General features: G+C 41.5%; 2 protein-coding genes across 16 annotated transcripts in view; both read right to left on the bottom strand.

Annotated features, from left to right (window-relative positions):
• The window catches only part of Zn72D (Zinc-finger protein 72D), a 59,746-nt gene extending 42,830 nt beyond the window's left edge, over positions 1-16,916 (bottom strand). For 9 of the 15 annotated variants that reach the window (XR_011223121.1, XR_011223123.1, XR_011223126.1 and 6 more), the window contains exons 1-7: positions 16,759-16,916; positions 12,251-12,576; positions 10,347-10,535; positions 8,331-8,701; positions 6,178-6,445; positions 3,392-3,582; positions 444-668 (exon numbers count right to left, since the gene is read on the bottom strand). Coding sequence is in view for 12 of the 15 variants with exons in the window: in XM_069306284.1 (XP_069162385.1) it covers positions 444-668; positions 3,392-3,582; positions 6,178-6,445; positions 8,331-8,701; positions 10,347-10,535; positions 12,251-12,576; positions 16,759-16,778 (1,590 nt within the window). In the remaining 3 variants the exon portion in view is untranslated. The remainder of the gene's footprint in view (positions 1-443; positions 669-3,391; positions 3,583-6,177; positions 6,446-8,330; positions 8,702-10,346; positions 10,536-12,250; positions 12,577-16,758) is intronic. The other 6 variants (XM_045735891.2, XM_069306310.1, XM_045735892.2 and 3 more) reach the window with 5 other exon arrangements.
• Positions 16,917-21,923: 5,007 nt separating this feature from the next.
• The window catches only part of LOC123753918 (uncharacterized), a 72,997-nt gene continuing 69,842 nt past the window's right edge, over positions 21,924-25,078 (bottom strand). The window contains exon 16 of the mRNA XM_045735888.2: positions 21,924-23,705. Coding sequence (XP_045591844.2) covers positions 22,953-23,705 — 753 coding nt within the window. The 3' untranslated portion in view covers positions 21,924-22,952. The remainder of the gene's footprint in view (positions 23,706-25,078) is intronic.

Below are 25,078 nucleotides of genomic sequence, written 5' to 3'. Positions count from 1 at the left end.
CAATTTCACCACTTCCCTCTCTTGCGGGCGGGCCGCAATCATTATTCTACGCTTATATTCATATCACCGTGTTGGGAATTTCATTGCGAGTCCATTGATACCAAAATTAACGCTGTAGGACAAGTGTGGAGGTGATAACAATCCCAAGAGTAAAAACATTTTGTTGCTATTGGGCGCTCACGGCGAGTCATCTTCATAGTTATTTATTTGGTGCTGGTATCCCTATACGTGTCGTGACTTTTTTTTACTGATGTTCTTCTAGAGAATTTTATTGCGAACACGTTGGTACCAAAATGAAATACGTAGCTCGAGAACTAAGGTCAGGAGAGTAAAAAGAGTATACACATTTTTGTTTTTATGCTTACGCGGCAAAACGCCGTGAGCACATACCGCTTTTTTTTTTACCTTCGCCGTGAGGCGGAAAGTGTTAATGGAAATCTTACCATCATTGGAGGCATCCCAGGCATGAAGGGTGGTCTTGGCATGCCCGGAGGCATCATAGGTGGGGGTCCTGGTGGGCCTCGAGGATACCGACGACACCAGTCTAGATATTCACATTCTTCTTCGTACCTTCTTCGCTCCTCCCAGTACCACCGCTCCTCCTCTTCCAGTAGTCGTTCCTCCTCCCGGCGCCTCCACATCTCCTCACGCAGCTGGTGCAAACCAGGCTATTTACAAGCAATGCTTACACTTAACTTAAGAGGAGTACATTATCATGCTCAAAATAAACGAATAAAACAATTCTACATCAAAACTTTACTCCGTTAACAAAAGAAAATGGGCAATAAAAATAATGCTAGTACAAAAATATAATATAATTTAATACTGTACATGCAATCACTGTACTTCTAAAAATAATAATACACATCAGCAGTGCTCAAACAGAACTTGACATAGTGAACAGATCAGAATACCAATGTGATCATGCCTAAACTAAATTATAATATATAGCACATCTCTATAGTCAACAAAAACATTCTCATTGCAAGAAGACAAAAACAATGTTAAAGAAAGTTCTAATAAAATACTGCCATAACCTGATACCACATTTGTTTTGTTTTTCCCAAGAGCAATTACTAATTTGAAAATGCCATGCACTTTGCCAACCAGTTCTAAGCAATTTGCAAAAGGCTTCAGAATGAAGTTATAAAACTCAACGATTACAAAATGACAGGCAAAACAAAATTCAATATATCAATTCTCAACTAATTTTACCATGCATATAAAGCCTTCAACTCCTGGGCTGCGGCATTTTTACGGTGGTCCACCCCCACCCGGCATTGTCAATAAAATTATGCAGGTAGGCTGAGAAAGAGGAATCTACCACCAGAGCAAATTAAAAACTCAAGGAATGTAATGTAAAATTTAAAAATAATGAACGTAACGTAACGCATATTTCTGGTCGAGTCCTGATGGTTCCCCGTTGCTATCTCACTGAAATTGCTTCATACTATAGTCATATATATCCATTGCAGGAATTTTGTTTGGCTTAACAGAGACCAGAGCCAGAGCCTGGCCCCCTAGTAGAGGGGCTGAGCAAATGACATTCTGCCACTTCATCTAGAAAGCTTTAGAGATACAGGATACACAAAAACTGAAGTCATGTACCTGCCTAACAACCCTCCAAACAATAATTTAATCTAGTTTTAACAAGCTGGTATCGATCGCCACCACCAATTGACCGAGAGTGCTCACTTCTTTGTCAACTTCAAAGTCAGTTCTGGAACAGATAAAAATCACCCCAACAAACATGATGAACCTGAAAGGGAGGGAGCCAGGGAGCCACCAGGGAGATACCAGAAAAAAGACATTACATTACATTTAATGCCGGAGTTCTAGAGGCTCCTTGTAGCTAAGTAACCTGAGAAATGCAAGAAGGGGGTGGCAAGTTCTAATACGAAGGAGAGACTGTCAGCCAGGAAACATGGCCCAGGGAAAAACAGGACCTGATAGGAATAGGGACATTACTAAATACCTGGCTGCCATGACCCTTTTTGACCTCCAATACCCACAAGCATGAATACCAGCCAAACACATTTAAAAACATCACAGAATAGCATATTTGTGATCATGGGCCTGGGGATAGACTGCAAGCTGGTTAACTGCAAGTTAAGGAGCATAACTGGCTGACCCCTCACAGTGTTCAAGAGAGAACTTGATAAGCACCTCCAAAGGATACCTGATTAACAGGGCTATGATTCATACGTCAGGCTGCGAGCAGCCGCGTCCAACAGCCTGGTCGACCAGTCCAGCAACGAGGCGGCCTGGTCGACGATTGGGCCGTGGGGACGCTATATCTTTAGGTTATCTCGAGATGATTTCAGGGCTTGGCGTCCCCCCGGCCCGGTCCTCAACCAGGCCTCCTTTTTCTTACCCCCCCCCCCTGGAAGCAGCCCCCAGCAGCTGTCTAACTCCCAGGTACCTATTTACTGCTAGGTAACAGGGGCATCAGGGTGAAAGAAACATTTTGCCCATTTGTCTCTGCCTCCACCGGGGATCGAACCCGGAACTTCAGGACTACGAATCCGAAGCGCTGTCCAACCAGCTGTCAGACGCTAAGCCCCGAAAACACCTCAAGGTAAGGTAGAGTTATTTATCAGTTTCAAAGCTTTGATTCTTATGGACCAAGGTTTTAAAGCTTCAGTGACTTTCAAGATCCTTTCCCAGTGAAAATGTGGAATATCATTTGCTTTCTGTATCTTTGAGGGGCCAGGTTCTGCTTCTGGTCGCCGTTGGGAAAAAACAGAACACAAACAATTCATGTGAGTTGTTACACTGAGCAATCTCAGCAAGACAGCTACAGGGAGCTGTCAAGGGTCCCCCCCACCCAGATAATAATAATAATAATAATAATAATAATAATAATAATAATAATAATAATAATAATAATAATAACTGCCATTATTTGAGTAAAAAAGTTTGACCAGTGATGAAACAGATGAACAAAAATCCTTTAAGATAAAATTAAGTTCATACTCTTATGTGCCCAACTTGTAACATGGCATTTTTGCCATTTTTATGAGGGTATTTATACACACGTATGTAGACTTTTCGGACACAATACTGCAACATGCACCAACACAGACGGTAGTGTCCTACCCAAAATGGTACCTATCACCTAAGGTCTAATTGCAATAGAAGGATTTCATTCTGCTAAAAAATCTTTTTTAATTGACTGCAACAGGAGAGAATTGGGAAATTTCGTGTGGACCATGTCTATCATTTGAATGCAATGGAGATTGTTTTGCAGTGAAAATTACTAGCATGAATGGTTTCCTTAGAGTAGGACTCCACTGCATTTATAAAATAAACCCATTTACCAAATTGTCATGAAATGGTTAATTGTAAATATCATACAATTATTTAAACCTAATCTACATTAGCATCTTACCTGCTGGCGGCGCAACTTTTCTTCTTGTAGTTTACGTTGGCGAAGAGATGGTTTGACTTCCACCACAAGCTCGGGATTAACTTTTTTCTTGTACTGCAATCGGTGACGGCGACCCTTCATATGCATTTCTTTTGCATTAGGATCATTGAAACGACACTCGCAGAGCTTGCAATTGAAACTAATCACTTTGCCTACAAGGAAAGATCATATACAATATTTAATTAAATGTGCAGAAGTTAATCCTATATGCCATTTCCAACAAGATATTAGGTAGGGAAGAACCAGCTTTTGCATTCAGCAAATACACACACATTCAAAGTGTTGACAGTGGAAACTGCACAATGAACTACATTGGGGGAAGATATAATTCATTCCAACAGCACTTAATACATCCAAAACAAGTACCAGCCATCACCTTCCTGGCCCTTTTCTTTTTTGCCTTATTAGGTACATGCACAACACCATAAGAGATTTTAATTAAAGCTGTACCAATAAAAAAAATCAGCCAATAGCTATATATACAGACTTAGCTAATACTCTAGAAAAACTGATATTGAAAATGGCTTTAAGATAAAGTGTACTGAAACAATAATTCTCAGTATTAGGGTTTCAAATGATGAAGTTATAAATTAATAACTTAACACAGTTTATACCATGAGCACAATATTCGAGTGGCGATGGTCTGATAGAGAATAGTTATAAACATAACAAAACGAAGCGTTGCAAATTATCACTATATATAAGGCCTATTATTGACCTTGGAAAAATCTTTACACATCAATTATTGTACAGTCACCTAAGGATCACAAAAGAATTAATATTACTATACTTGTATAACAATTTTCTAGATTTCAGTTGGGCTTAAAGGGTTCTACATATTTATTAAGACGTGGTTGAGACTGCAGCACTGGTTGTCTGCCTTTCATGCATTGGCACAGATGCAGCTTCAACACGTAAATATTTATTGGACAAGAAAATGTGCAAATTTTTAAACTTTTGCTGCAATAACTCATATCAGATTTCCTCTGCATATAAATACTATGAAAGATGACCAATCCCTTTTCCTTCCCCAACACCATCATCGTTTGTGATGGTGTTGAAACATCCCTCATGAAAGCTTTAGCCTTTCATAATGCTTATAAAAAAAAAAAAAAAATAATAAAACAAAGGGTCAAAATAAGGAAAAATGTCAATAAAGAAGTGGATGCATGGTTCTGCAGGGAATCAGAGGTGCTCATCTACAGGCTACACTACGTGCAAAAATGCCAATCTCACACACGCACACACACGTGGGGATACAGGTGGCAACCGAGTGCCCAAATGAGCCACAGAGTTATTAGAAAGAACTTTAGTACTGCAACATATGAAACAATTCATGACCATCACTGACAAGGTAAAATGAGCTCCATTTCATAGCTAATACCTTGAGCATTGATACCTCCCAACATTTTGTGTTATCTGCCAGTCATACTTGTTCTTTAAACAGCATATAGTAGTAGTTTCTTACATTACTTGAGCTCATTTGAGTTTAACACTTTCGCGCTAACCGGACTCACTGAGGAGTCCTGTTTCGCTAACCGCTCCCGCATAGTGGACAAAGTTATGTCCTCTTTTAAAATATTTTTATAAAATTCAATTTTTATCCGATTTACTTTGGGTTTGTTTCAAACTGCGCGCCATGAGGCTCTCTTTCTCACCACTAGGCTGCATGGTACAATAAGTTCATGAAAGGTGTGGACCACTTCGATCAAATGGTATGTCCCAAACGGGTTGCAGGTGGGTGACTTTAGCCGTTTATACTGGTAATGCTTCCCCCATATCATGTATTATATGCATATGTCTGTTTAGGGAATTTTATTCCGATCAATGTACAACCAAAAATAACTGTGTGCAACAAGTATAAACTTGACAAACATAACAAAAGTAAAAACATTTCATGTGTGTTTGACGCTCACTGATATGTTCCAGCGTTGTTTTATATTTGGCGCTATTCTATCTTACGCTTTGTTGATCTTTTTTACCTATGGGCTCATAGAACATTCTATTGCGAACACATTGACACAAAAATGAATGACGTACATAGAAAATTAATGTCATGAGAGTGAAATAAGTATAAACTTTCAAAGCGCCGTGCGTCGTCCCGTCACCGATACTGGGTAACAATTTCACCACTTCCCACACTCTTGCAGGCGGGCTGCAATCATTATTCTACGCTTATATTCATATCACCGTGTTGGGAATTTCATTGCGAGTCCATTGATACCAAAATTAACGCTGTAGGACAAGTGTGGAGGTGATAACAATCCCAAGAGTAAAAACATTTTGTTGCTATTGGGCGCTCACGGCGAGTCATCTTCGTAGTTATTTATTTGGTGCTGGTATCCCTATATGTTTCGTGACACTTTTTACTGATGTTCTTCTAGAGAATTTTATTGCGAACACATTGGTACCAAAATGAAATACGTAGCTCAAGAACTAAGGTAAGGAGAGTAAAAAGAGTACACACATTTTTGTTTTTACGCTTACTCAGCAAAAACGCTCCGCGCACATACCGCTTTTTTTTTTTACCATCGAAGGGGGTGCGAAAGTGTTAAGTGCATGTTTGTGTGGGGGTGACTACAGCAACTCGCTCCCCCACTAGCTCACTGTGCATAACTTTTACAATTTAATAGCCAATTTGTATTCAAATATCCATGCATTGGGAAAATATGCCATTAATTGAAGCCTACTACAAATTTAATTCATATTTGAGGTTGCAATAAGCAGAAATATCATTATTTACATACCTTCTTCATTTTTAATTTCTTCAATATATTCTTGTCCAACTGGCTCGACATCTTTCTCTTTAAGGTCTAATAGATCATCTTTTAGGTCATCCTTTTTTCCATCTGTAGCTGTGAGGGTACCTGTGGCAGCAGCTGTTCCTCCACTTGTAGTTGTCTTGGCACCCACAGTAGCTCCAGCTGTAGTAGTTGATGTCTTAGTTGTACCTCCAACCACAACAGGATCAGTCGATGGAATTGGCTTGCCTAATTTCTGGTGTAGTTTAACTACCTGTAAATGAAATTAAATCAAATGTTTCAACTTAAGTAAATTATTCTTAAATTTTCCATTGCATTATAATTTTAATGAGATTTGGAAGTGTATTATCAAACCATTATCTCAAAATATATCATCCCCAAAGAGGTTGAAGGCACTTCCACCATAGTTTCGTACGTATAACCAGGTAACACAAGATCATTCTGCCTTAAACATTGTTTATTCTCCAACTCATAAGGAATACATAATTTTGCATTAAGCATATTTGGCAAAGCCAAATACTACCTACATAAGTTCAATATCTTGTTTCATCTAATACTTTTTCTTTGATAGTGGATACATCAATGATTCACAGGTTAATCATCATACACATGTACTCTGCATGCAAGAATCTATTGACCTTACAGAAGCAGGGCACATCTCATCAGCAGGGAAAGGATACAGGGATGGAGCCAAAATGTCATGGTTATATTCTTGCCAAAAAACACAACCCCGGTGCTGCAATCACCGAGGTTGACAAGATCATTTAAGACTTATCACACCCATAGAACCTTTTGCCAGGAATGAAGTGCCTGGCATAAGTCAATGTCATTACAGACATTTCCCTCGAGGAATTCTAGCAAAGCTATTATGTTTACAAGTCAGCCAGTTACATGGGAATAGTGTGGGATGAAGTTAGAGACCAATGTGAATGGTGATTTTGAAAAGGTTTACCTCAATTTATAAATTTCTAAGGTTTTGAAAAACAGTTAAAGGAACTGACTACCCGAGTTGTTGGACTCGTTCAGAAAAGCTCACAAGTGACATTCTTATGGAATTGGAGGAAGCAAAGGTTTAAGATAAAGCTGTTCTGAAGGAGTTTGTGGTTGAGACACCCCCAGCAAAACAATTCAGTCAAGGAAATGGCAGAGGCATTTAAGGTGATGGATGATTGATTGGCAATGTTTAAAGACATCAAGACATCTCAAAAATTATTAAATGAACTTGTACCCTATAAGCAAATTTACATAGAAAAGATAGTTGTGCAAAGTGTCTCAAGAACATATTTGCTAACTCAGCCCAGCAATTTCCACTCAAAAACATCACTCTTGGTACCCTAAACAATGTTTCAAGAAACGGTCAGACCCAAAACCATCAACTTCTACAGCAGCTAGCAAGATTGACGATGACCCACAGGTGTCTGACACCCGCCCATGATCTCCCACATCAAGAAACCAAACCACTTGGACTGGACGATAGAGCAACGGTCTCGCTTCGTGCAGATCAGTGTTCAATCCCCGACTGTCCAAGTAACTGGGCATCATTCCTTTCCCCCATCCCATCCCAAATCCTTTTCCAGACCCCTTCTAAGTGCTATAGTCATAATGCCTTGGTGCTTTCCCCCTGATAATTTGCACCCTCCCACATCAAGAAAAGCCAGTGACTGAAAATAACCAGCCAACCTCTGCTACCAACACATTGCCACCCATTGCCCGAGCATCACCAACTTCTGAAGCCACAACCTTTAGCTACTATATCACTTCACTCTTCAACAGCCACTTATGACAAGCAGATTAATTCCATCATTCAAGATAATTAATATGCTGCATTGTTTTAAATTATGTCACAAAATCACTGCTTTTGTGAAGATGGTCTAGGAACACATTCCTCATTTATAACATTGCACCTATGGGATTTTTTCCCCATTCCAAATAAATGTTTTACAAAAACATTATTTTCAGAACAACCTATTTATAGTAAAATGGAAGGGGGAAGGGGGACTGCCTATATTGTACAACCCATTTGCAGAGCCTTTACATGTACACTGTAAAGGCACTTTAGAAATTATACCAAATATTTATATACATATATTTTTAATATGATTGAATTATAAAACTATTTTCACTTTTTGTATTTTTACCTTCTGATGTTTGGCACCTCGAATATGAGCAGCATAAGCATCCGCACCAGTACAGGTTACATCACACAGCTCACAACGCAGTGATGCTCCATGACGGGATGGTGTTGGCCCAGCCTTTGCAGCCGCCTCTTTCTTCTTGTGTTTCTGACCCTCTAGATGTTCTCTGTATGTTTGAGGTCCTGCACAGCTTATTTTACAAACATCACAGTAATGAAGTTGCTGTGGCTTTGGAGGTGCCTTGGGCTTTTGTGTTTTCCCCTGCATAGCCCCAGGCTTCTTGAAAGTCTGCCATGTATTGCCAGTAGTTTTAACAGCAGCAACAGTTGCAGCCGGCTGTGAGGTTTGCTGCATGTACACAGGAAGTGCTGTGGCTGTTTCAAATTGAAAAGTACATTATAAAGTGAACATTTTAAGCAAAATCTTCAAGATACCATTTTTTTACTAGATTATCAGTTAGAATGGAATGCAATTACAGATTAATATAGTGATAAATTCACACCTGCAGCATTTACAAAGAAAATATACATCGAAAACCATTTAACCATAGAGAAAAAGTTCTATCATTTACTACACAAGTTTGAATTATTTCTATATTTCAACAACATTTTGGTCTTTAACCATATAGAATAGAACAAATGACACCAAACTGAAATGACCCCAGGGAGGAGCCACACCCAACTCACTCACACAGGGAAGGGGGGATACAAAAACCTGTCACCCTGCAACAAAAGACCCTTTGCAGAAGGTAGAAAGGCCCACAAAGGGTCAAATGGGACCCCAAGGGCCCTGATCCTATTCCCCCCGAGCCCCGTGGCCCCTCTGAGCCCCTCATCCACACCCACTGCCTGGGAAGGAAAATTCAAAGGAAAAGCTTCCAAGGAAGGGGTCAGCTTGGAAGATCCAAAGCTTCGTTGGGATCGAGAGGCTCAACTGCCTCCACACCCGTATCAGAAGGGGGCAAACCCCAGTCGCCTAAGCCACATCGTCGAGCTAAACTCTGCCCTAATTCCAAAACCCTCAAATGCTTTGAAACTGGAAGCATTAGGGGGAAGGAAAACGGTGAAACCAGCCCACCGGGAATGGAAGAGGTGCGGATGGAACCACAGTCAAATTGACCAACACCTCCAAATCCAAGTCCCTAAACACCAAACAGGGTAAATCTGGGTCATCCAACCAACCACACAATCTAGACCGCTGCAACTCTGACAACCTCAAGTGTAAAGTCATTGCTGCCTCAAACCTCTAGGCTTCAACTGAGGAATGGGTTAGATGAATCGCATGGTGGGAACAAGTTCCACATGACTCGGGGTCAAAGATGCCACCAACCCAACAGGCAGCATGGCAGGGGCAGAACGTATGAACGTCACCAGGTGACATTGGCAATGAACAACCCTCAAATTCGCACAAAACTGGAGCAGGCTCAGAAGTACATAGTACAACCAAATGAAATATGGGTTTTCCATTGTCTGCAGGGCTCTTTTACCCTGCACTTTGAATGATATGCCAGTTATCCCTGAATGGAATAGGCAACCCCGGCTACTTGAAACCAAAGGCAAGGCAAGGGGGTTCAACTGCAGTCACCCTAGGCAAAGTCTAATAAGATAAAACAGAAGAACCTCCAAGCACAACGGGGGAGGGGGTGTCAAGCGACAAATTATAAAACAAAAAGCCCCCCAAACGAAACCTCTGAAAACAAGCAATCAAGGAGAAATGTAAGTGTGCCTTACGTTTGTCCCCGATTGCCTTGCATTACTCCCCGATTTCCAGAGGTAGCCAGGCTACCTCTGGAAATTCCCTTATCCCTAGAAATTCCCTGATTAACTTCTTTCCATAATGCTCCAACACATAATAAGGCATCAGCTTCCTACCCTATGTTCTTATTTTCCCTTTCCCTTAATTAAAAGTATTTCTAACAGTTCAATAAAAAGTTAGTGTAGTAGGATTTCATTACTTTTAACAATGCCACATACTTGCACTTCATTATATAGTTACTTCAACACAAACCCAAAAAGTTACCTTTATTTGCAGTTGTTGTTTGAACAGCATAAGGTGAGGTGTTATAGGTAGCTGTTGCAGCAGCAGCTGCAGCTCCAGGGTATGTTCCAGTATAGCTCGCCTTCGGGGTCACAACAGGAGTTGTCTGGCGTGATGTTGTGGTGTACGCACTGGCATTGGTATAAGCAGCTTTGTCTGTAGAGAAAACATCTAAGGTCTTTCATGATCCCACACTTATTGGAAACATATATATTAAATTTAAAACAATCAGTTCCCATTTCTCTGTTCAATTTTTTATCTACTTGCCTATGCACTCAAAATTCTTGACAAACTACCAAACTTACAGTTGAAAATTTACTCATTTCTGAAGGAATTTACCTCCAGGACACAACGTACACTAACACTGTCTTAATTATTGCCGAGTATGAATGGAATAAACATGAAAATATTAGTCTGAATGGAAAAACGCCGATATTCAATGACTGAAAATCTAGAATTAGCACAGTAGGCATGAACAGCCAGAAGCATACGGTGGTAAAATATAGTAAAGAATGAAATGTAAAGATGTTAGAGTGTAATGTTGGCAAATTATTCAAATGATTTTGATAAGTTAGACCAAGATGGGCAGACAGTGACTGAAGAAACAAGGATTGAATAACATCACAAATTATGTAGCATAGATCAGATAGGTGACAGCAGCACAAGAATTATCAGAAAGTGGCACCAAGCTTGGAAGATTATATAGTACCACAGTATGTAAAGAAGATATGTACACCTAATTCTATGAAATGGTGAGGTGCTACCCACCCTCTCCTGTACCACTTCCATTACATTCAGTCTACCATTGTATAAAAATAAAAACAAATTTTGGTTGAATTTTGCTCATGAATACCATGCCAGCATATACATGGGGTCACTATACTAGAAAGCGTCTGTTGTAACTGATCATAATGATCATACTACCAGTAATGAAAATGTTCACTGCATCCAAATGAACTAGTGTTGTGTTTACCCCTGCACAGCTCACCCTAATTACCATGACAACCTACTACTGTGCACGTTTTTTTTATTAAGTTGTTAAAATCTATTTCCTGGTCACAGAAAAATATAAAAAATCATAGTATGCGACTGACTTTGGCCATGGTGGAGTGAGGGAATCTTGCAATGGTGTCAATTCATGGAGCAATCACCCAGTGACGGCAGCCCATGGCCAGGCATAGAGCGAGAGTTTCCGCTGTATTTTACATACTGTATTTGTCGAATTTTTTTTTTTTTTTGGGGGGGGGCAGTATTATTATTCAATAGGGTGTCTTGAAAAATTGGATGGAAATGAAGATGGAAATCATTTTCAAGCCATGTTATTTTGACTCATTGTCTGCTTTGTCAATTTTATCCCTGCTGTTATTGCTTAAATCTGCCAGTTTAAAATGGGAAACCATAGAAATCACCATAGTTGAAATCTCAAAGTGTGAACACAAAGTGCACATCCGTAAAAGATGGGCATTCTCAGGCTTGAAAAACATAGTACTAGTAAGTTCCCAGTTTTTTAGCTCTACATCTAGGATAGCTCCCCACTACCAAAATTCTTGATACAATTTAGAATACCAAAAAGAGATGTTTACCCTTGTGCTATGTACGAGCACATAAGAATTTCACATTAATACTAAATGGCTAAACCAATACTGCACTAAAAACTGCTGCTTTCTCAGAATGAAGCTTATTTCTCCAAATCAAACAAGCCGGCATCAAAATCTCCTCACCTAACAAATGGATTGAAACAATGCATATCTTATAAAAACTTTACAACTTTGAACAGAAAAGTAGGAAATAATTGTATAACTTAAAAATATTTGTGCAATTAAAAAAATTATATCAATATAAATGAATATTGCACTACTATATATCAATCATAGTTATTGTCTTACTGTGGTAGTGAGTATCTGCACCAGTATAAGCAGTAGCAGAAGATGGCTGTGCATAGTAGGTCTTGGAAGAGTCGTAAGCTGCTGCAGCGGCAGCAGCTGCAGTTTGTGTGGTCCGGCCATAACCATAATCGTATGTGGCAGAAGCAGCAGCACTTGGGTAAGTACCGGCTGCAGTGGAATGGGTTGCAGCAGCTGCAGCAGTCTGATACCCAGTATCGTAGGTAGATCCTGCTGCCCGCTGCGTAGTGTATGTACCAGTAGGGGTGTGGCCAACAGGGTAGCCAGTCTGACCAGTTTGGTATGCAGCAGCTGCATTTGCAGCAGCACTGTACAGAAAAAAAAATTTATACACAGTTCAGCTTTGGACACTATACAGTACTACAGAATAAGCAAAACTAATACTGTATGTATGGAGAAATTAATCACATGGATCAGAAAATTTTTCTTATGAAGAGCTAAGCTAAATTTACATTCTCTCAAAATGTAGAGTAAAAGGGGACATGAGTGAAGTATTCAAAAGGATATTTATATGGAATTCAAATTTATGAACACGAAGCAACGTACAGTATACAAATTAGATAAGTTTAGATTCAGAAAAAAACTGGGTAAATACTAGTTTGAAAATAGGGTTGGTGATTTATATTACCAAGAGAGACATGGGATCATTTGATGTTTAAAACATAGTTAAGACAAATGAGTATGTTGGACTGGGTATAAATAGCAGCTACGTTGCACGAGCCAATTGCCCTTAGCAAGTTCTCTCCATTTCGAAAAGAGATCACATTAACATGATGTATCAATGAGAAAAATTAATGAGAGCCATGAGGAGGATTCAAACCTGGGTAGTCCCAAGAACATGCCTTAGACCACTTATTGTTTTAGTGCTATTAGTGAAGTACCAGTAATTATTGGAGTACAGTAATTAGTAATTACTAGTACAAGTACTTAGTGGAGTAAAAGATCTGGGAATTATGATGTTTGACAACCTGATATAGTGAACATAACGGAGCAAATATAGAGGCGGCCAGGAAAATGATAGGATGGATTATGAGAACATTCAAATCCAAAGACCCAACAGCAATGCTAATACTATTGAAATCACTTGTACTGTCCCGTCTTGAGTATTGCTTGGTACTCATTTCCTCTTTCAGAGCAGGAGAGATCTCTGAATTAGTGAGAATACAGAGAACCTAAACGGCACGCATAGAAATGATAAAACATTAAATTATTGGGACCGCCTCAAAGCTCTCAAAATGTATTCTTTGGAAAGGAGACGAGAAAGGTATTAAATAATATATACAGTACATGGAAGATACTTGAAGGCCAGGTCCCAAATTTGCACAGTAGAATAACATACTAGAGCAAAAGGTACAAATGAAAATGCAGAATAGAACCAGTGAAGAGTAGAGGTGACATAGGCACAATCAAAGAACACTGATCAGAGGTCCACAGCTCTTCAACACCATCCCAACAAACATTAGAAACAAATTATTGTTGTTTCAGACACCTCACCGGCAGTAGTTACCCTGCCGGCTCCTCATTAGCAGCAACGTTACCACGGGATGTAACATCATTAGCAGGGGCTATATATACCCCCAACCAGCACCGTCTTAGTCTCAGGTGCTCCAGGGTCAACATTGCAAGCTGGACATGATCTGCCTCCCAGACGTTTCGTGCCCAGGTTGTGATGTTTTACATGTACTCTTTCGTAAGCAAAAGTTGTTCATATTGTACTGTCACGTGAATCCCCTGCATAGCAGTGGAACTGCCTTTTCCCTTCACCTTTAATGCCTCTGCACTAGAAGTCTACAGCTATACCGGCCCAGATGAGTCATCAGTCCTACCACCTCTCCGTACCCCCCCGGGCCTGGCACGGCCTGGTACAACTCGGAGGCAAGCCAGGCGCCTCTGCTAACCGGTAGTTTGCCACCACAAACAAGCAGTTAGCCGCCTTCAACTGGCAGTGGTGCAGCTCAACACAAAGGCGCCGCCAGCCACAAACGAGCAGTTTGCTAGTTGACCAGATGTCCACCTTGTGTTGACACTGGATGAGTCATCACCACCGGACTATATAAAGGGTGCTGCCTCCCTGGAGAGCCAGTCTCTCCCTTAGTGCTCTTGGAACACCTTGGTGTCTCTCACCTGTCTTCTGACTACAGCCAACGCCGTGTGTCTGATGCCGTGGTGGTATGGTAGCTATCTTCAGTACACCAGTATATCTTTTTAGAGTTAAACTTTCATTTACTTATTTGATATGCTATATAATAGCCAAGTATTGTCATGTGTCATTTTTGTTCGTTAATATTTCTGTAAATTGTTTAAATAATTTATTTGATGATTTTAATTTGTTTCCACCTGCGACTTACACACTGCAAGGCCATTAGCAGCATTTTTTTTTATTTGTGTGAGGGAGAGCCATACCATCTTGGTTCAGTATAACTGCGATACCACAACCCGTCACAGTACAAACAGATTAATGTAACTTTCACGTGTTCATTTAATTATTTTTGCTATTTGTGTAGGAGCCAAGATCCGCAAGTTAATTGTTGTTGGAAATCAGTTTCTTTTTTTTTTTTTGTAGTAAATTTGTTAGTTTTTGTCCAAGTTTACTCTTAACACTTGCCCACTTTTCACATGGCAAAGATCAATGCAGCATTTTGTTAGCGGCTTTCACTACCTGCTGCCAGGTACCCGGTCACAAAAGGAACAGCGAGAGAAGAGAACACCTCTCAGTGTTTAAGAGAACTCTATAAATCCCTCCAAAGGATACCTGATCAATCAAGCTGTAATTTATATGTCAGGGTGTGAACAGCCGCATCAAACATCCTGGTTGACCCAATCATTAACCAAGAGGCCTGGTCAGATACTTGGCCGTGGGGACATTGACCCCCTCTGAATCAACGCAAGGTAACTCTTTATCGGTGCCCAGGGGCCTTTATCGGTGCCCAGGGGCCTTTATCGGTGCCTGGTAACTCTGCAAACCATATGCCAGAATGACCTCCAGAATGACCTACAAAATCTATCTGTGCAAGCAAATGTGCCCATTTGGTATGACTAGTTTCCACAGGGAGGGGCTACTTGCATAAGTTAGCCATATACAACCACCCCATCTCCAGGAGCATCACCTGAAGCTAGTCCTTAAAATTGGCCTAGTAATTCATGTCCTGAACCTACAGTATGGAAGAGAATATATATAACTTATTCAATGGCACGAACACCAAACTGGACAAAATTTACACCAACTCAACGATCTCTGTGAGAATCTTGGTGGCAAATTAAACGAGTGCGATAGTCCATATTACTAGCACACACCCAGAGGCCACCGTCCGAGGCACCACGTGGGGATCCCGGGACGTCACCCCCGGGAAGGGCGCCTCCATCAGTAAACACCCACACTTCCTTCACACCTCGGCACCACTACACGGCCACCCTACCTCAACATCACTAATTAGGAACGCTGCGACACCCCTCGGCCGATGCAACCTCCCCAGTAAACCTGTTTGCTTCCAAAGCTACCAGGAAGGTGTGAACGAGAGACGGGCTTATTGTCTGCGTAACTAACCCCCTCGTGGAGGCCTCGTCAGTACCCCCCCCCCCCATGTCTTTTACAATATATACAGGGGCTTAACAATGGTCAATTCATCCATAAACTTTTATACATAAACTTTTCATCCATTAACTAATTTCTTACATTTTGTCCACAGACAACAGGTAGTAATGTTAATGCATCCCGTCTTGGCTTGAATTAGGTTTAATAATGTATATGAAAAACATATGAATTAATGGATACAAGTCACATTATAAAAATGGTAAACCATTTTAAAACAAACAATCTAACAATATACAAGGGTGACCCTAACCAAACTCTCACAAGTCAAGCCTGGCCTCGGGCCGGGCTTGGGGAGAAGAAGAATTCCCAGAACCCCATCAACCAGGTATCGACCAGGTAACCCAAGTGAACCCATCACAGCCTAACATTATACAAGGCTTAAACGTTGTGTAGAAGACACGAGGCCAGAGTGTAGTGTAGTGTAGTGTGGTAGTGTGGTAGTGTGGTGGTATACCCCCCCCCCTCCCCCACACTGGGGTGTAAACCTCAAGTGTGCTTGAGGCAGGCTGGTCAGTGCCAGCAGGGCCCCGGGGGCCAGCTGGTGCAGCAACACGCCCCACCTGGAGGCTGCCCAGACACCATTGTAAATCCTTAATCAATACCAGCAGCGGCCGCCGCCACGCTGCGGGGCTCTCCACCTCCACCACTCACACTCACGCCTCACACTTGACGCTGCCCCACACCGCCACAGTGCCCACACGGCGCCCACACCGTGGTAGCCTCCACCTGCTGGTGACATTACAGAGAGAGAGAGACAGGAGAGAAGGTGTAGAGGTGCGCAGGGCGCCGCGGCCGTGCGCACGCCACCCTCCCGGTACCGCCTTTGTCTGGCACACTCTCCTACGAGAATACCACAGTAGAGGAGACACTAGAGGGCCGGAGGTGAAGGGTGACGTACCTGAGACCACTCCAGTACATGAGGGCGAGTGTTGGAGGCTGGTGTAGAGAGGAGAGGCGGTAGAGAAGAGAATAGCGTGGCTGGTGGTGACGAGCTGCTCACACAAGCCGGCCGCCCTGCTCCTCCTGCCCTTGCACACACCCGCACCACCTACACCCTCCGCCACACAAACTAGTCCTCCACACCGCCCACACAACCTCTCACATCACATTTATCTCAAATTCCTGCTATTTCTCCTCATATTATCGATTATACCTGCATGACCTTATTGTTTTAAAGATATAAGGGCTTATATAGGACTTTTCAAAGTATATAAACGTCGAGCAATAGGTGACCGTAGCACTAAGCCTGCATATTATAATGAATACATAGGCCAACTAATTCCAGTGAATTAGTATTATCGGGGACAGGCAGCTTATGTACATATATATATACGTTAGCCTGGCCCCCAAGTCCGGTTATTGCCCCGCTCATGTGCCAGGTAAATCCACTACGGGCTCACCATAACTCGTGCTACTTGGAACTTTTTGTTCCCAGTAGCTGAATCTATAACACCAACTCCAGGTCCAACTACTGATCATCTCTTCCAGATGCAACCCCGCAACAGTTAACTAACGCTAGGGTACCCTACACTATAGGCAAAAAAGATACTGTTCCTGAATTTACCTGAGGGCAATAACACTTCATACCTGTTGATTGACGGTTGAGAGGCGGGACCAGAGAGCCAGAGCTCAATCCCCGCAAGCTCAATTAGGTGAGTACAATTAGGTGAGTACTCTAGTTTCCTTCAAGAGGACAGAAAGTCGACGGCTTGTCAAAGGTCCCCCCCCCCCTGTCCTGATGATTTTTTTTCAAGTTGGATTTTAAAGTTCAACAGAGTTTTGGAATTTACCTGCATAATGTGCTCAATGCTGCATTACAATAATGGGAGACTTCAACCACGAGACAATAGATTTGGTAAATCTAACAATGCAAGCAGAAGGGCAACAATTTCTTCACTTGGTGCAGGACTCCTTTCTCATACAACATGTGAGAGAGCCCACTCGAGGTAACAGCATTCTGGACCTTGTGCTAACATCAAATGAGAGTATGATCCATCAAATTCAGGTCGGGGAAAAGCTCACCCCGTTGGGTTCTCACAATATTGTAAGATGATATAATATTACGGAAACTCACGTAAAAGGTCCAGGATGATGACTTTCTAGATTACCATCAGTGAGACTATCAATGAATGAGAGAAGAATTGCAAAACACCTCATGGAGGGAGCTGATAGGTGACTATGGCATGGAATCATCATGGACAAATTTAAAAAAGATCATCACTGAACTCGTTCAAAAATATGTGCCGAAAAGTAGAAAGCAAAGCAAGGGAACTAGATGGATGACACAAGTAGTAAAAAGAGATTTAACTAGACCAAACCTCTGGAGACGGTATACATTCACAAATGAACATCATGGATATGAGATATATAAAGGACATTAAATTCAGCCACTTAGTCAAAATAAAACTTTCCCAAAACATGAAGGAAGACTCAAAGTCATTCTATGCCTATATACGAAGTAAAACTAAATCTAAGGACTCTGTAAGATCATTAAAAGATGAGACTAACCAAGTTATAATGGACGATGAAAGGGCAGCAAACACTTTGAATTAATATTTTACATCAGTGTTCACACTGGAAAGTTTGGATGACATCCCATCCCTACACAAATGTTTGAAGGAAGTGAGGAGAACGAATTAAGGGATATACACATAACGTGCGACACAATCATGAAGAACATTGACACATTGAGAGACTCACAAGCTCCAGGTGTGGATGGAATTCAGTCCAAAGTCGTTAAGGAATTGGTAGATGCACTATGCATACCACTGAAACTCCTTTTCAGGAAATCCATAGTCCGAGGAATAGTTCCCAGAGATTAGAAATATGCAAATGTTATCCTTATTTTCAAAAAAGGCAGAAAGAGTTCGGCAGAAAACTACCATCTGATCAGCTTGACATCACACATCTGCAAGCTCATGGAGAGAATCCTAAGGGAGGGAATCATACAACATCTGACAACAACAACTTTGACAACCCACCGGCTTCCTGCCCTCGTCGAGCAACTAGTGTTAGTGGCCCTCAGATAAATTCAGGTAAATTTACGGATTCGGCAGGTAGGCTGTTTCATGGGTTTATAACCCTGTGGGTGAAAAAGCCTCTCTTGTTTTCTGTCCTATATTGTGGCTTGTTGAGCTTGACACCGTTGCTCCTTGTTTGTGTAACATCTGATCTTTTGAAGAAATTGTCCGGATCAACATCCTCCAAATTGTTCGGTAATTTAAAAGTTTCATTGAGATCCACCCTGTCATGCCTGGTTTGCAGTGTTGTTAGCACAGTGGCTCTCAACCGTTCCTGATACGTGAGTTGTCTTAGCTCTAGAATGACTTTTGTTGCCCGGTGTTACAATTCCTCCAGAGCAATTATGTCCTTCTGAAATGTCATGCGCTCTCTCGCCTTGGCTAAGGCTTTCTGAAAGAGCTTGAGCATTGCTGGCGTACGTGTTTTCCTATATGCAAGTCCAACTCGTCTGGCAGTGCGTTTCAAAGTACGCAATTTGGGGGTCATTGTAATAGCATGATATTTACAACTTTTCATGTCGTTCCGACTATTGGGGCCGATCTAAAGGGTCAGCGTATATCTGAATGTTCTGTACTAGATCGTCGTTAAATGTTCGGACTGTGGAGGGATCATAAGTGCTGTACCACTTTGACATATGAGCAACAAAGTCTTCACGTCGAACCGGAGGAACACTGAACCGTTTGCGTTTAAGAGTTCCACCGGACAGGATGATATTTCAGATACATAGAGTAGTCAATCTAGGGTGATGATCTGACAACAAATCTGTTACAATAGATGATGTGCACCAGACGCGAGAGACGTTGAAACCAACACAGAGGTCTAGAATGCCTCCACAAATATGCGTGGGTTCAAGGTCACCCACAATCTCCACATATTCGTGACAATTTAGTAGCAACAGCAACAGCACTTATTCCCATTCCCGTTACTGAAGCGAGAGTCACCAATGTCCTTGTGATTCAGCAAGTCATCAAGAATGTTGGTCGGCTCTGCTTGAACGCAGGCTGGAAGATCAACATAATTTAACCTTCCTGCTGGAGCAAATAGTGTTGCTGCTACCATACATGAGGGTCAGCCGTTGTGTCTCCTGCTGTGACTGCTGCTGGTGTTGCTGCCACCGTTCATGGAGGGCAGCCGCTGTGTCTCCTGCTGTGAATCACTCTGAATTGAAGAGTGGGATGGTCCAGGGAGAGTGCACGCGGGCTGCAAGATAAGGACCTCACCAAGAGCAACCTTGAGATTTACTCTGTGGAAGCCCTAACCTGGACGTATTTCCTCAACATAATATAGTCCAAGTACACGTCAAGGGGGAGACCACCTTACCCCCCGGATCACAGTGCAATGGATGCACAGGGTGAAATATAGTCACGATGAGACCCTCAGCCAGGACAGCTGGTAGCTAACTACCTATGCAGAGTCGTCACCGAGGGAGCCACTTACCTGAAGGGTTTCTCACGGGAGGGCGGACGACCTGCTCGGAGCCCATGAGTAAGGCGGCGGGCAGAGGGACCACCAAGCCCATACATGATAACCCTCCTGCTTCCGGGCCTTGCCAGGAGCTCGGCTATGAATTTATTTTCATACATGCTGTTGTAAAGTCACCAAACCTGCCGGTTAGGCACCCTGCTGCTTTTGCCTTCAGCCTTTGTTCTCATCAATGGTATACTGTGCACCCTTCCCATTGTGTGCTGTCTTATATAAGAAAACCAAATACAAAATATTTTTCCATTGTACTAACCATTATTATTTTCATCTTAACTCCTGTGAGTGAGATATGCCAACTAACCATTTATGTATTTTAGTTTGTGTTGTTAGGGAAGTATATGAGTGCTTAGGGGTGCCTACCTCTCCCCATCCCCAGTGGTCGGGGGAGAGGTAGTGCCCTGAAGCTATATAAAAACCCAACACCCCCTGAAGTGGTAAGGGAAAAGAAGGGAACAAAAATATCTACACTGAACTGAGGCTGCATTGTTTAATGGTCACTAGCATCTCCGATCGAAGAATAACGCAATAGCGGCTCTGGGGGTAGTATGGCACAAGAGCAATTTTCGTGTTCCTGATACAAGTGTGGTTTAGGCCCAATAGGCGAGTGGTCCCCTCGCCTCCTGGTCCACCTCGCTCTCCGTCAAATGACACTTTTAATTTACCGGTGCAGGTGATAACCATGTTTCAGACACACTTGGCGTGTATGCGTGTCCCAGGTCGGCTAATAAGCAGTTACATCACAACTATACTTATAGTAACTATATACTCTAGTAACTTATAATAACTATACTTATAATACTTATAGAACTATATTTGGTGGATAGTACAGTATGTTGTATGGACAACCAGTAACCCACTTTTTCTACTAGCCAATGATATTCCATTATATCTGTACCTTGAAATACAAGTGTCTTACGCGCCCATCAGCAAAAAGAGCAAGGAGCTTGACACCGTTGTTCCTTGTTTGTGTTACATCTGACGTTTTAAAGGTCGTTTGAAGGACGTACTAATGAGTTCAGCAACAATACAAATTGAATGAACGTTTGATGCCAATGCAAATATGTATAGTAAATAGGATTATACCTGTACAGACGATGAGTCACAATAACGTGGCTGAAGTATGTTGACCAGACCACACACTAGAAGGTGAAGGGACGACGACGTTTCGGTCCGTCCTGGACCATTCTCAAGTCGAGAATGAGTGGAGGTCGTCGTCCCTTCACCTTCTAGTGTGTGGTCTGGTCAATAGGGTTACACCTATTAATTCCCAGCATAATGATAATGTCCCGGTTTACAATTTTGCCGCCAGTGAGGCGTTGCATTATAGAAGTCTAGGAAAATGCAGGCCACCCATCCTTTCTTTCTCTGCCCAATCCTTCCCAATTAATCTTAATTTCTCCCTTTTCATGCAGTTCTCTTCCATTCATTTGCATACCAGTTCATTAACTTACTTTCATACCAAACATCTAGATTCTGAAATTATTGTCAGAAGGATTGTTTAATATGTAAAGTTGATAGTTTGATCCAGTATTCAATGTGTTTAAGTGATTTACAACAAAATCTGAATAAAAGTTTAATGTCACAAGTACTATATACATAAGTTTACAATGGTAATACCTCTGCATGTCCATGGTAACACCTGTGTATGTCCATGGTAACACCTGCATATACATAGTAACATCTGTGAATGTACATATGTTCATGGTAATACCTATACATGACAACACGTGTGCATGACAACACCTTGACAGTGGTGGTGTATGGTGGCACTCGGCACCACTCCTGCTGACAACCATCCCTCCCCCCCCCAACACCTGCCCGCCGGTCGCTTGCTCTCCGGCAACAAGCAATATAGTGGTATGCTACAAAGGTATGCCATGGAGGGAATGGTGATCAAAAAATAAATAAGTGCAAAAGCTAACATTCTCAAAATGCACAAAAGTTTCCTAACGTTCTGAAAAAAGTTATATTTATTTAATAAAAACATGAACTCTTTGTCAAACTTCATGCGAGGTCAAAAATATATACACCTTTATCACAATGAAAATAAGTAATTTTGGCCTATGACAAAAATATTTACATACAGTATTTACATATATGAAAATACGCAATATGTAGATAATTGTGTAGGAGAGACTGCTGAACGTGTACAAGATATAACACATTCAAGTATTTCCTTAAATGGATCTAATGTGAGTCCCACACATATATTTAGTAAAGCATAGTATTGGAATTTTCAGTGTTTCATGAGGTTTCATATATATATATATATATATATATATATATATATATATATATATATATATATATATATATATATATATATATATATATATATATATATATAAAATGCAAGATGTCTTTAGGTAATATATTGTCATTTTCATCATTTTTTGAACTGCTGCTAAATAAAAGTTTATTTCAGTAAAGAAAAAGTTGATTTCGGATATTGGTAAGGATTTTACACCACTTTGCGAACACTGAAGACTGTCTGCACTCTCTCAAGTAACGTAATATGCCATTATTAATGTCACAATATTGTTTTTCTTAGGCAATTAGGTGTGTAAAGGTTTACTCGACTATTTGTATCTACACAAAGGATATGTGGCGACGTTTCTTAACACTGCGAACTGTGCCATGTGGAAGTGTGGCTGTCGCTCTGGAGATGGTGTGGCAGGTCGGGTAGTCAAGAGGTGCAGCGTTACCCAGCGCTGAGCGGTACTCTGGCGGGGGCGGCAGGTAACGGAAGGAGGAGAAGTGTGTTGGGAGGTATCTGCGAGGTCCTGGTCCTGGCAATGTTCGTGGTCTGAACCCTCCTTCTTCATCACTGCTGTAGCCGCTGTTGAGGGCACGACCCGAGTGTATAGATATGACAGTAGGACCCGGAATTCCTAGGTGTTGTTGCATTAGCTGTGATGGGGGTGGTGGTAATGGCAGGTCACTCTCAGTTGCTTTAATGTTAACAGGAACTGCTCTTGCCGTCTCTAGAACAGGAGGTGGCGGAGGTACTGTGTCTGTTGTTGCAGTTGAGGCTGCTGAAGCTCCTCCGTCCGTCGTTGAATTGCTGGTAGTTTCTGATAAGTCCCGATATTTTAAATCTTCATTGCCTGGGTCATCAGAGGGTTTAGATGACGACGTTGAAGAGGAAGAAGGACAAGCCTCCCGCATAATGGAGCCATTTGTTAAGACCCCAAAGCGGACCGGACTTGAGTATTTGACAGAGGCCCTCGGGCGGCACTCCACCAGCGGGGCGTCGGTAGAGGCCGCAGGAGCCTCCCCGGGCTCACCTCCGTATACGTCTGGTGACCCAAACTTCGATAAGGAGTTGACCCACTCTTGCACCTGGGTTAATAATTATTGTTATTAGTACTAGTTATTATTATTATTATTATTATTATTATTATTATTATTGAGAAAATCAGCAGGAGCCATGAGGAGGATACGAACCTGCGCTCTGGGCATTCCCAAGCAAACATGCAGTTTCATCAACATGTCAGTTTCAGGAATCATTAATGAGATAATAATATATTTATGACATAAATATACACCACTACACCACAGGTTCGAACCCTCCTCACGGCTCTTACTGATTTTCTTATTGATACACCACGTTAATGTGATTTATTTGTGCATATGTATTATTATTATTATTGTTAATTTGGGGAGTAGTACTGTATATAGAATCTCTTTGTATCAGGTAAGGAGAGGAGAGGGACCAAGCTCTCAGGCGGCATTTATTGACCTCCAAACTGCTTTTGATACAGCAGAGAAATAATCGTAAAATAACTAGCTTCTTTTGGAGTTAAGGGAAGACTGTTGACATGGCTCAGGGGTTACCTGAGTAACAGAACCGCCTCAGTCCTTTTCAAGGGGGTCAAAAGAAACCATTGTGCACTCTTTGAGTTGGGTACACCCCAGGGTGGAGTGCTAAGCCCTACACTGTTCAATGTTCTGACGCACAAATGTTTGATATTTGCAACTGATATTCCCACACTACCTCACGAAGCCGTCATTATGCCGATGACATATGCATTGTTGCAAATACCCAAACTAGACAGCAAGCTCAATTTGATTTACTCACTGCTAAATGTATTGAATGTGGTCTTATCTCTATAACTAAATCCAGAGCTTTCCATTCCCAAGATAAAACTCATGTCCCTCTAACTTTCAAGGTCAACAACCAGAACATTGAAACGTTTGGGCAGCACAAATACCTTGTAGTTAATACCAAAGGTGACTTTGTAAAAGCTCTACATCGTAGGTTAAAAGATACTTAAACCACTGAAAACACTTACTGGTAAGAATATTGGTATCAATATTAAATATGCTAGATGGTTCTATATGATGTTTGTTAGACTTCTAGTTGATTATCATGCCTTTCACCTAATTAACCTCCCCGCCTCTGCGCCCCCGTTGTTGGACAAACTTGTAGTAGTATAGAATGAAGCCATGAGGATAATGCTTGGTGCCCCAAGATGCACAAGAATCATCAACATGAGGGAAGAACTGAAGCTTCCAACCATACTGGAGAGAGAATCATGCAAGTCAACACGACCTTTTGCCTTAAAGTCATGAGAGACATTAATTTCCTGCATTGCTTAGAGACAAATTATTCAGTGCTGTTAACACCCTATTGACTGGTGCCAACATACCAACTCACTCATTTTATGACATATGGTTGATCAGAAATGCCTACAATCTAACAAAACTCACCA

The sequence above is a fragment of the Procambarus clarkii genome, chromosome 6 (assembly GCF_040958095.1).
Source record: "Procambarus clarkii isolate CNS0578487 chromosome 6, FALCON_Pclarkii_2.0, whole genome shotgun sequence".
Classification (NCBI taxonomy): domain Eukaryota; kingdom Metazoa; phylum Arthropoda; class Malacostraca; order Decapoda; family Cambaridae; genus Procambarus; species Procambarus clarkii.
Note: the sequence above shows the minus strand (reverse complement) of the source record. Positions and strands in the feature narration are given on the sequence as shown.